The following is an 11,967-nucleotide window of genomic DNA, read 5'->3' as shown; positions in this document are numbered from 1 at the left end:
TCACACACACACACACAATACAAATATATAATATACAAAAATTCTGTGCGTCTCCTGGGGGCTAAGCCCCCCTTGTCCTTAAAACCTTGTGACACCCCTGTCCAACGGTAAGATTTATCACACACACACACACAATACAAATATATAATATACAAAAATTCTGTGCGTCTCCTGGGGGCTAAGCCCCCCATGTCCTTAAAACCTAGTGACACCCCTGTCCAACGGTAAGATTTATTGTAAAGAAACATTGTTAAAACAAATAAATAATCTACCAAACACTATTTTCCTTACTTTTTGTGATATGTTTACATTATCGCCACCAAAAGGCAAAAAGCTTTGTGTTTGTCTGTTAAGGCCCTGTCACATTATAATGTTTTASATGACTTACGCCAACATCTACGTTGAAGATGGAATTAAAAAAAATCAACTGGAAGTCTCTTTTAGGCGTTTTCATATTGTAATGCTAACAAATGGATCAAATATCTAACTTTTATAAGTAATTCAGACATAAACCAAATTTCGTAAGTTGTTTAAAACTTTGCAAACTTTGCCAAATTATCTTGAGAACTGCTGGACAGATTTGAATGAAAATAAAAGAAAATCATCTGTGAAAGTAAACTGACCTCAGAAAACACAAAAGTTGCTATAATTCTTTTTTTTTCTCTTCAGATATTGAGCTAAAAGTTAGCCTGGTAGTAATGGGGCGTCTTTCCCAAGATACCCTTAAAACTTTAGCATCAGGTGTAAATTCTATTTGTCTGTTAGCAAAATATCATGAATCACTGGATGATTTAAAAGAAACTTTAAGAAATTATTTGTTGAATGTACATCTACAACTAAGTGACTTCTATGCTCAATCCCATTCAAGATGGCCACAAAAGCTTATCAAAACTAGCTGACAAAAATGTCTATAACTCAATCAGTTTGACAGACATTGAGCTAAAGTTTGTTGTGTTAGTAGACAGTTTAACAGCACATACTTCAGTGGGACATTTTGCGATATCCCATGAAGCTATTTGCCCATGAGAACATCTTACTATAATGAATGATGGCGGGCGATATGCATTCCTGCAGTAAACGCTGAGTGTGTATTTGTTGTGTTTTTGTGTTGCAGGTGGCAGAGCTGGAGACCCAGCTGGGACACCCAGCTGCGGGTCAGACAAGTAAAGAGGAACTGACTGAGTCACTGGAGGAGCTGGAAGCCCTGCTGAGAGCCAAAGACCAGGCAAGACACAAAAAGTCCCCTCCCTGCACTGAGAACTGTCCAGATCCATTTGTCTTCTTATTACAGGGAGTCTAAGAGGGAAAAAAAAACAAAGCTGCCTCTTTATATAACAGCATACACCCCCGGTAGTCAGTTGGATCTACAGTAAAGCCTTAATTTGCTGTTTGATATTCAGCTGCAGTACAATAAACAAAAAAAAAAAAAGTCTAGAAATCTTCAGTAAAGCTGTGATTTGTTCAGGTGCAAAGTGTCATTTTGAGTTATTTCTTTCTAAATCAGCTTTAGTTTATTTTTAATGAAACCTTCTTGCTTCAGTAATCTTGTTTTTGTCTCCTCTAAAAGGTAATCACCGCAGAATCAAAGCGGACACGAGCCGAAAGGATGAAATGAATGTCCCAGCTCTTTATGTGAGCAGAGACCTCAAATTGATCTTTTAGCTGCTGTTTTTCCTCTTTCTTTTTTCTTTTTAACTGATTTTATAAATCCCTCGTTTGCGACACACTCTGGTATTTATTTCTGCAGCAAGAAAAGTTGTTTGGAGCTCCTCGTGTTCAGTAAAAAAAGAAAAAGGAATTTAAATAATCTTGTGTTTGGCTCAACGTGCAGCACAGAACAGTGGAAATCTCCTCCAAAGAGGAGTTTTCCTTAAAAGCAGCAGCTTTCAGTCTCATTACCGCAACATCTGTTCCTTTGTTTGAACAGGGTTCACTTTTACTGACAAGATCCTGATATCGGGAACAAATTTCCACCGACTTCGATCCCCTTTTTTGAACCACATCTGGGCACGCGCCGACGCGTTCGGCTGCAAAAGAAGAGCTGAATGGTCTTAATAACGGGGCTGTGGAAGAATGGGAGAGGCAGCGCCGTAACGATTCGGAATCATTGTGTTTCAGGAAATTCAGCATCTACAGAGCAAGAAAACAGACGTGGGCGAGCTGGAGAAGGAGAAYGAAGAGGTCATGCAGAGACTCCAGGTAAGTTTCTATGCACTTCATTTTTCCTCTTGGGCTTTTTTATTTAGAGAAAAAAACCACTTTCAGTGCTTTTTTTTTTTGGCTGCAGTTTGGAGTTATTTTCAAGTCACGTTATTATTTAGTCTCTATTCATTCACATTTAATAACTGAATGTAAGAATTTGCTGCAAAACGTTTGTTTTCAGACTAAAGAGAGACATTCAGAGTGTCACCTTGTGGTTTCGAATATTGATATTGATGAAAGAAGTAAAAGAAATTGATTGTCACCAGATAAAATTAAGGTGGATAATTAGGAGGCATTTGGGAAACAAAGGTTTGTCTCTGTGTGAGGTTTTAAAAAACTAATGCGTGGCCACGAGATAGTTATTGCAGTCATTTTAATGCAGAGAGTGTTGATTGCTAACATGGACAAGTTTGAATRAATTTAATTTWATTTTAATATAGAAATGAATGATGCACTTCAGTCACTTGTGGTTGTGTGTGGAGTCGTTCTTAAAGCTGCAGCTGTAAGACACAGCTGACAACTGGAGTTGGATTTGTCCAAAAAGCTTTATTTTTTTAAAGCTCAACACTCAAAACAGGCACCTCTCTCACAACATTCCACTTCTGCGGGGGGGAGTCAGAGTTATGTCACACACTCATTCTGTGTTGTTGTAAATACTAGTTCTATGAAAAATGATCCATTTAGATCAGGGGTGTCAGACACGTTTTCTGAGGGCCACATGAGTGTTAATGGTGGCCTTCAAAGAGCCAMTTGTAKTAAACTTTGACTAAACATCATGTTCCTCGTCTCATTGCTACAGCTGAACACTGCTAACAAACTATAACCTCATTCATAAGACGGCTCAGTCCGGGACTGATGTGTCTTCTGTCCTCCTATGAGCATTCAGAAAAAGCACGAAGTRMGAAAGGCGAGTAAAATAAGCCCACSTCTGATGCCCCTCTGAGCCCCCAAGCGCGGTGGTATCAGAGCCGGGCTGACCGACTTGTYAAAAACCAACCTGCGGTTCCACGCTCAGAAAACGATTTGAGCTGAGCGACCGCAGGATTAATCAACAAGCTGATTAATGCTCATTATTAATTATTATTARCGAGGGACTATTAAAGATGACACGAAACAACAGCTTTGTAGTTAGTTTAGAAAATATTGAACCACGTGATTGTGAAAAATCTTTAAATTCTGTTGGTTTTTTGTGAGTGTGTGTCTTTGATACGATCGAGACAAACATCAGCTCGAGCGACTGCAGGATTAATCAACAGAGGGAATATTAAAAACCACAGGAAACAGAAATTTTGTATTTAGTTTTTTTAAATATTGCGCCACAGAATCACTAAAATTAGTTAATTCAGGGGTTTTTTCGCACGAGGAAGACGTCAGTGAGCGACTGCTGGATTAATCAACAGATTTATCACCAAGAGAATATTAAAGATGACACAGCAGCAACTTTGTAGTTAGTTTGAAAAATATTGAACCACTGGATCCCTAAAGTAAGTTAATTAGTTTGTTTTGTTTGATACGAGACAGACATTTGTCACACAATAAGTACGTTGTGGTCTTCAGCCCAGCTGAGGTCTCTCTTTTGGCTCCGGCTGCTGGTTTCATTTCTAAATTTTGTACATGTGGGCAGGACCTGGCCGGRTTCTCCTGTGATTTTATGAATAACCCGAGGGAGTGTAAAGCCAGACTGGTCTGTGCTCRGATTTTGCGGAACTGTCTTATGAAAGAAACTAATAACTGAGCTCTATGTGGTATTTCCTGCATAGAAACAGTGTTTTAACCCATCTTTTTATAAACACTGAATGGTACTATGTGTATGACAGACAACATTGTCTTTTCTGTAATTTCCCTTCATGGGATCAATAAAGTATCATTCATTCATTCATTCATTCATTCATTCATTCATTCATTCAATAAAAGTACTATTAAAACTAACTGCTAAGTTGTAGTTAGTAGCTGTTGTCTTGAATTCTGAACATGTAAGTTGGAAATTCCCACTTCTCAGTACAACTGGGCCACAGCAAGGGAAGCCAACAAAAATGCAGTTAAATAAAAATTTACATGGTGAATTTTGCGGGCTACTTTTGAACCATGTGCCCTTCCAGGAAGTGGTAAGATGCTGTCATTTCATGGGTAAAATTATCGACATGCAGTATGGGAGATGTAGTTTACGGTCATTGCTGTTCTGAAGGGCAACATTTGGCCCACAGGCCTRGAGTTTGACACACGTGGTTTAGATTTTGWATCATGAAGTTATACTCTTMGGATTAAACATACACCAAAAATAAAATAATAATAAAAATAAGCYTGGGCTACCTTCAAACCATGAAAAACAAAAACAGTGTAGACTATTCATATTTAATCTGACTCCAACATGTCCGTATCTCCCACAAAGACGCACGATTGCTCAAAATTATCTTGTGGTCATAGATTTTTTTAAATTAATACCACAAGACAGGCTTTGTAAGACAGTTTTTTTAAGAAAACAAAGTTATTTTTTAAGATTTCAGGAAAGAAACTTGGTGCTGTAGATTCTCATCACTTACAGTACTTTACATAGATTTAACACATAATAAGATTTTACTTCACCTCTGTTGTTGCTCTTCCTCCACACAACTTTGCCCTCTGAGTTCATCCCTTCAAACCAACAGTGATAAATAATTATACTAAGATWGAAAGTTTAGCTTCAAGGGCAACAAGAATTATAGTAAATGTCCTTATTAACATGGGAGATTGTATCTGATGCCTAGTTTTTATTAGGTCATCTATCATTCTTACCGTTGCTGTCGGGCATAAATTATGTATGATCACTTTCAACCTTTGTAGCCTTGGTATTTATCCTCTAATCTACTGTGTGGTGTATATAGAATACAGATTTACTTGAAGAAACACAGAATTACACATTTACTGGAAAATGTTTGAGTAATATTTTTAGTAACCGATTCTAGTGAAAACCTGCACGTCTGTACAGGTCGGCTTCATTTGATCAATCAAACCATGAATTTATTCATTGATATAGTATATATATATATTTTTACTTTATGAACGCTCTCTCATCTGTGCATATAATGTGTTCGCAGGATGTGGAGAAACGAAACGCGGAGCTGGAGAGTCGAGTTCAGAGCGCTGAGAGAATGCTGGCCGCCAACCAGGAGGAGCAGGAGCAGGCGGAGGGGGAAGTACGGCGGATCATTGAGGTTCTAGACATTAAAATCTGCGACCTGAAAGGRCTGAGAGAGAGCTTAGTCAAACTGGTCGATAAGTAGCCGCAGCTGGAGCCCCGGGGTGCATCTCCACAGTCGGCGTCCTCCACMCGGGGCTTGATCTGGGTTCAACCGGTGCAGCAGCGGAGCAACGATCAAAGCAATACGGTGGAAATCACGCCCAAGTTTCAGCTTRGTTTTTTMTTTTTTTAGGATCAGTGAAGATAAACAGCAGRTGGTACACAACTCTTAAAGGTGCTACGTGGAAAACAAATCATGCAAACGTTTTTTTTTTATCACCCGCCACCCCCGACTCACCTTTCTGAAAGCATTAAAAGTGAAGTGTTAACTTTTCTGAGCTGCAGCAACTCAATATTTTTACTCACAATTTTGATATAAGGCCTCATTTATTTAAAAAAAAAGGTGAAAAAAATAATCCTTTTTTTACGGTGAACGTGCACTGCTCTGTCTGCGGTCTGTCKATCCATACAGTCTGAAAACTTGTTTCTGCATCAGTCAAGTTTTATCTTTCTCCTTTTTGTTCTTTATTTTCTTTATCTTTATTTTGCCCTTATATCTGTGCCATCTCCCCTCACTTTGACAAAGAACAACTAAGAGCTAAGATGAGCTCGATTGCATGGTTTTTAACTGGAGTTGTTATCAGTCGTCAGTGTCTTACCTGCAGTAGACAGCAGTCAGAGTGATTCCAGCTTTAAGAATGATGGATGGACCTCCACATCTCTATGCTGCAACAGCCGCTGATATTCTTTCTTTCACYCTGTTCTGTTTTCAAATGTTACACCTGAAACAGAACGTTATATGTGTCCAGACATCTGGGTTCCTGCAGCAGCTCTTCTCTTTTACTTTTATTGACCGTTCTTCTTTTTTTTTTTTTTTTTTTTTTTTCGGAACTCTGGGTTTCTGCAAGAGCTTTTTTTTTTTTCTTTTATTGACCGTTTTTTTTTTTTTTTTTTTTTTTTTTTGTTTGGTTTTACGGAAGATTTATAACTTACAAGATTAGTATTCTGGTAAAAAAAAGCTTTAAGTGTTTCTTTAACTGAAGAAAACAGTTCTGCTTTTCTTTAAAATCTGTTTCCTATAACAGCTTCAGTCAGACTGACCTAACCCTGAGGTGGACCACCAAGAACAAAGAAACACTGAGTCCAAATGTAACAGAAGAACATTTAATAAAACACTAAGAAGTAAAATACTGATCAGAAACGGAGACAAACTGTAAACTTGTGAAGACAGGCGAAGAAAACCCAAAAGACGTAAAAATGTTTAGAGAAACTATGAACCAGAATCTAAACCATCAGGTTGGTTTGGATCAAACTCAGCCTCCTGGATTCCTCCACTTCCTGTTTGACAGTCTGGTCTTTCAGCTGCGCTCGTTTGGATGGATGGGAGCTCCTGCAGCAAACATTTGGATAACTGCACTTTGATACAATCAGTMATTTGGACTCTAGAATCTCCTCAAACTGACTGAATGTGTTCAAACAATGAAGTRCTGCTGGTTTCTGGATGTTCTGAAGGCTACAAAGAGGAGCTGCAGGGTTTGATATGAACCCCTCTTGCTTTAAGTGCCTCGTCCATCTCCTGGATGTGAGTCATGTTTCCCTCAGATGATGTTAGGAACAAAGGTTGGCTCTGGGATTTGAACCCTAAACCAAAGTCATGCATCTAGGAAACCTTTGTTTTCACTTTTTCATTCCCTTTAAAACATCCACTCACCAACCTTCTTCATCATCACTGCCTCACGTTCAACCCTGAGCTCCTGCAATTCACGCTTTACAACACTTTGTTTCTTTTGGATTAAAAAAATGAAACAAAGTTGTACTGATTCCAAACAATGTGTCCTGGCAGTAAGTGATAATTATATTTAATTATGTAAAAGAACYTGTGGATTAAAAAGCTAAAAGTTGCAGAAAATACGGAGTTTGAAAATTTGAATGGTTACTGCTCAGTTTGAGTTTTTGTTGTCTACTGCAGGTAAAACACTGACTGCTCATACGCACTCTACARAACCGCATCAAAAACAAGTTTATGATTTTCAAGATAAAAACATGTTTAAAAAAGAGTAAGGTGGGAATTAATTCGTAGCAAATGAATGCTTCGTTTTTGCAAATATAAAAATTTACAGCTGCAGTTTTATGTTTTTCAGAGGATAAATACAAAAACCGGAGGTGGCGTTGGTGTTTTCCAGCAGCTACATGTATAAATCGCAGCTTCTCAGGCATGTCTGAACAGTAGAAATGACTGTTTTGTAACAGAACAGTGACTTAATAAATGTAATTTCTGTGTAGTTTAGACTTAAAAATAAACCAAAATTCATGTTTTGTGAAGAAAAAAAAACTTAGATTTAGTTTTTTGTGTTATTGTTGTCATTTTTTAGAAATGTTTGATGAAGTTAAGCTCTACAAGTAATACCCTTGCTTCATAACCACCTTCATTCGCTGTGGAGATGCACCCAGCAGGAGTGTCGTCAGGGTTTTGGACACACGATGACAAAAAAATAAAATAAATAAAACCTGCTTATAGTGAGCTCCAGCTGGTCAGCAGGCCCTGCCATCACACCAGCCCCAACATCAGCAAACTCAGAGATGCAACAACAACCGTCTCCAGCTCCAGCTTCTGAGAATCGCCAGCATAAAACTGTTTCTATCTGACAAGAACTGCTCTTTCTCAGCACTTCTTCTATTATTCATGTTCACCGAGGAGTTCCTCGCTGTCAGGATGGGAAATGGGCAAAAGTTTAGCAGCCAAAAAAAAAAAAAAATACTGCAACATTCAAAGCTACAGCTGCTCTTTTTGTATTCTACTCGTACTGGATACCTGAAGGAGTCCTGACGTCACCACCTTGATGTTCAGTTGAACTTTTTTTTAATTGCACTCTCTTTGTGCTAAGTTCTGTTTTGTTTACATTTGTCAATCTGTGGGTTTTTATTTTTGTTGCTCGACACTATAAATCTCCAGAAAAAACAACCTTAAGCTTGGATCACTACAGTTTTACTGCATGAGCTCTGCAGACAGCTCAGGCTGCTGGAGTTTAACAACCTGCAGTGAAACAGTAAACCGGTACTCGTCTGACTTGTCCCGTCAGACTCAGATGTGAACGTTGGATGCACAGAATCTATCGATTCTCGCTCCTCAGGCCCTGATGAGCTATTGATTTCTTCATGACAGTAATATAGGTACAAATAATGGGCAGTTTGTTTGCAGCTGATGAAGCGGTGACAGGCAGAAGCATCACGTCGAGATTCTAAACCAGTTAATGTAATAACTTTCATTTATTCCCATTATTCAGCAGCTCCCRGTAGTTTAAGAGGAAGAACGCTTTGTCTTGTTTTGGATCACATAAACACTACATTACATCACCTACAGGTAAACAACTCATCTGATGATCAGAATCAGCCACTGCATGACAGAAAATCAGCAATATTTCAAACYTAYATGCCTGAAAAATTATACAAATCGTAGATTATCAGAGGTTTAATGGTGGTTTTTCTATTACAGCTTTGACAGATTACTACTTTTTTAGATTAGAAAAAAAAATCATAGCATGTCTGATGCCATGACTTTTCACTGTCGCCTTATTCCTGTTTGAGTCTACATTAAATTATAGGGGACAGGGATTGGCCTCTATTGGTACAASTCACAGATGAGCTTTCTTAAAACTGAACATGCCACAACACAAAAAATTTAAATTTAAAATGCAGATTTAGATCAAGTTTTCTTGTGGAAAAGCATTTTAAAGTAGGTGGGGTAGTTTCTTTACCACATTTTAGTATTGATGGGTGGATTGCTCCTTTAATTGGAATATTGACTGTTTTCTGTGCTAAAACATCAGCCGTTGCAGCATTTACTAAAGATGAACCATTATCACYTTTAAGCCTCATGATCTGGAACAAGCTCTGCCTGAAGGAAGCAGATATTCATCTCATATTTCATCAGCTCAGTTTATGTGCCATCTTTAAAGTACGACTTTTATACCTCAAATGGTTCATTTTAGTCTCAAGTTTTTTTTTTGTTTTGTTTAATATTGGACAGATTACTAAATCTAAAGGGTGGATTGTTTTATGGGATTTGACAATGTGAGATATTTCCTTATATTTGTACTGAACTATGTTAACATTAAAACTCTGCCACACTAAGTGAAGTGTTCTGTGATGAAAAAACAAACTTGTTATTCAAAGGACTCCGTTTCTCCTGCTTATGGACACAATTAAAAYGATTTGTTTCAAGCCTGAACACTTTTAAATTTACATTTTAGRTGAGGCCAGCTACAAGAAACGTCAGTGAACAGACCTCTGATGTGAACTGAGTGCCGACATCTTTAACCTGATTTGAGAACATTTTGTAAACAGTAAGGAGTTTATTGAACCTGTTGAATTGTACAGCAGGTCATCTGGTCACCATTTTAAAGAAGTTGATTAAACATCTCTGCTCCTATAAATAATAAAAACCAGACTGGGAGGATAACTTTTCTTACATTTATTTCAACACATAATGGCAGACAGAGCCAATGCAGCCACGATGTTTACTTCAGCTTCTTCTTGGGGCGAAGATTGTTGGTGTGTCCGCATTTCTTCTTGCGGCAGTTGACGGCACGTGGGTGCAGACGTGCATAGCATCTGGGAAAACAAAGCGAGTAAAATTTAAATGCAAGCATGGTTTGAAGTCTTTGCATCTGAAAGTAATTAAAATTAATCTGAGTACTTCAGAAACTAAGAAGCTTAACTGTTACAATAGACATGTGTCAATAATAGAAATGATTTGAAACAATTATTTTAGCCAAAACAAAGTTTAAATATGAACTCTATACTTCCCTAAAGATTCCTTTACATAACAGCCTTTAAAATGTAAACACCAAAAGAGGCACTTATAAAACCTTCATTAGAAGGTAACAAGATTTTCCCTAGAATTAYAACTACCTAAATTTAAATGCCTCTTTAAGAGCAGTTATAGGTGGAATCACATGACCAATCACGTCAGACTGAACTTACTTGCGGCAGATCATCTTGTCACAGTTGTACTTCTGGGCCAGCTGTCTGAGTGAGGGCTCAATGATGCCACCGCGCAGACGAAGAACCAGATGAAGGGTTGATTCTGATSAACAGGACAGACGCGACGTTAGCCTCAAGATTGTAAAGCATCCACATAAACATTTTCAGAACTGTTTAAAACTCACATCATGGATAAATCACACTAACAATTGACTGTTACCTGCTGCACATTACACTTTAAAGAAAGATTGTACAGTTCCCTTCTTGTTGTCATGATTATATTGTTCCATTCTGATGTTATTATCCTTAGTTTAGTATCTTCTTTTTATCTAATTTCGTTTCAGCATTCAAAATGGACGACAAAGTAAGAATTTCATTGCTCAGGGAAAACATGTTTTCATCTGTGCACATATGACAATAAACACTTTGAATCTTGAATCTTTAACAAAACCAACCCAGTGCAAAATTGAAACTTTAGATAATTGTGTGAAACACTCCGCAAACTATTTGGCATTTAATCTAACTGTTTAATCATGTCATACAACTTGTTTTAAAAAGTTTCACCTTTCTGGATGTTGTAGTCTGACAGTGTGCGTCCATCTTCAAGCTGTTTTCCAGCGAAGATCAGACGCTGCTGATCAGGAGGGATTCCTGCAAAAAGCACGGCCACCTGAGTTACTGTCTTTACAGCAACTGACGAATGACCGACAGCTGCTCTACATACTAATCTTACCACCTTTACGATTTGTGAACTTCTTTAAATACAGAAAATACATAGGAAAAAACACAGCCCCCTATATATACAGTATGTATGCATGTTCTCACAATATACCATCCACAAAAACTTTAATCTGCTTTAATGAAAGAAATACCTGCAATCTCATGTAGACTCACCTTCCTTGTCTTGAATTTTCGCCTTGACATTTTCGATGGTGTCACTGGGTTCAACCTCAAGGGTGATGGTTTTCCCCGTTAATGTTTTCACAAAGATCTGCATCTTTGCAGGCTGTAAAAACAAAGTTAAAAGTTAGCATCAAGTCTCAGTGCCGATAGCTGCTACTAACTAGAACTGTCACACCGTTTTAAGAAGTTCTCATTTAAAAATAAACAAACAAAAAAACATACAAGTTCATTAGGTTGTGTTTTCAGGAATATATTTATATTTAAAGACTTATTCGTACAGGTTATGGTAATAACTTGTGCTGTGTGTATGAATGTAGTTAGCCGTTAGCTTAGCGGGATTTGAAAGGCCTCGCCACATGCCAAAGAAAGATTGACGTTAAGTTAAAAAAGGTTAGGCTTTTTTTACGTCTAAAAACTTAGTAAATGTCGCACAACAAAGAGGTTCCTTATTTACATGACCAAAACAGAACACTTATATTCACAATAAACTGTTCAACATAGCGAAAAAGCTTAAAATATTTACTGTACAAAACGTGTACCCACCCGGCCGTTAGCTGAGCCTCAACGAAAAGAGACCGGAAGAAGCTGACACTGAGCTACGTCACTTCCTCTCACACGATTTTCAACGTAAAATTTGCTTAAGTTTTATAAAGGCCTTTATA

At 37.8% G+C, this 11,967-nt stretch overlaps 2 protein-coding genes across 2 annotated transcripts in view; one reads left to right on the top strand and one right to left on the bottom strand.

Annotated features, from left to right (window-relative positions):
• The window catches only part of LOC106519236 (homer scaffold protein 3), a 58,725-nt gene extending 52,968 nt beyond the window's left edge, over nt 1–5,757 (top strand). Inside the window, exons 9-11 of the mRNA XM_014010809.1 lie at nt 1,115–1,225; nt 2,119–2,199; nt 5,277–5,757. Coding sequence (XP_013866263.1) covers nt 1,115–1,225; nt 2,119–2,199; nt 5,277–5,462 — 378 coding nt within the window. The 3' untranslated portion in view covers nt 5,463–5,757. The remainder of the gene's footprint in view (nt 1–1,114; nt 1,226–2,118; nt 2,200–5,276) is intronic.
• Nucleotides 5,758–9,875: 4,118 nt separating this feature from the next.
• uba52 (ubiquitin A-52 residue ribosomal protein fusion product 1) lies at nt 9,876–11,898 on the bottom strand. Its single transcript, XM_014010811.1, has 5 exons — nt 11,849–11,898; nt 11,297–11,408; nt 10,967–11,053; nt 10,403–10,505; nt 9,876–10,030 (listed from the first exon to the last, which is right to left on the bottom strand). The coding sequence occupies exons 2-5, from the start codon at nt 11,397–11,399 to the stop codon at nt 9,937–9,939; spliced, it is 387 nt and encodes a 128-aa protein (XP_013866265.1). The 5' UTR covers nt 11,400–11,408; nt 11,849–11,898; the 3' UTR covers nt 9,876–9,936.
• Between the last annotated feature and the right edge of the window lie 69 nt (nt 11,899–11,967).

The sequence above is a fragment of the Austrofundulus limnaeus genome, unplaced genomic scaffold (genome assembly GCF_001266775.1).
Source record: "Austrofundulus limnaeus strain Quisiro unplaced genomic scaffold, Austrofundulus_limnaeus-1.0 Scaffold73, whole genome shotgun sequence".
Lineage (NCBI taxonomy): Eukaryota > Metazoa > Chordata > Actinopteri > Cyprinodontiformes > Rivulidae > Austrofundulus > Austrofundulus limnaeus.
Note: the sequence above shows the minus strand (reverse complement) of the source record. Positions and strands in the feature narration are given on the sequence as shown.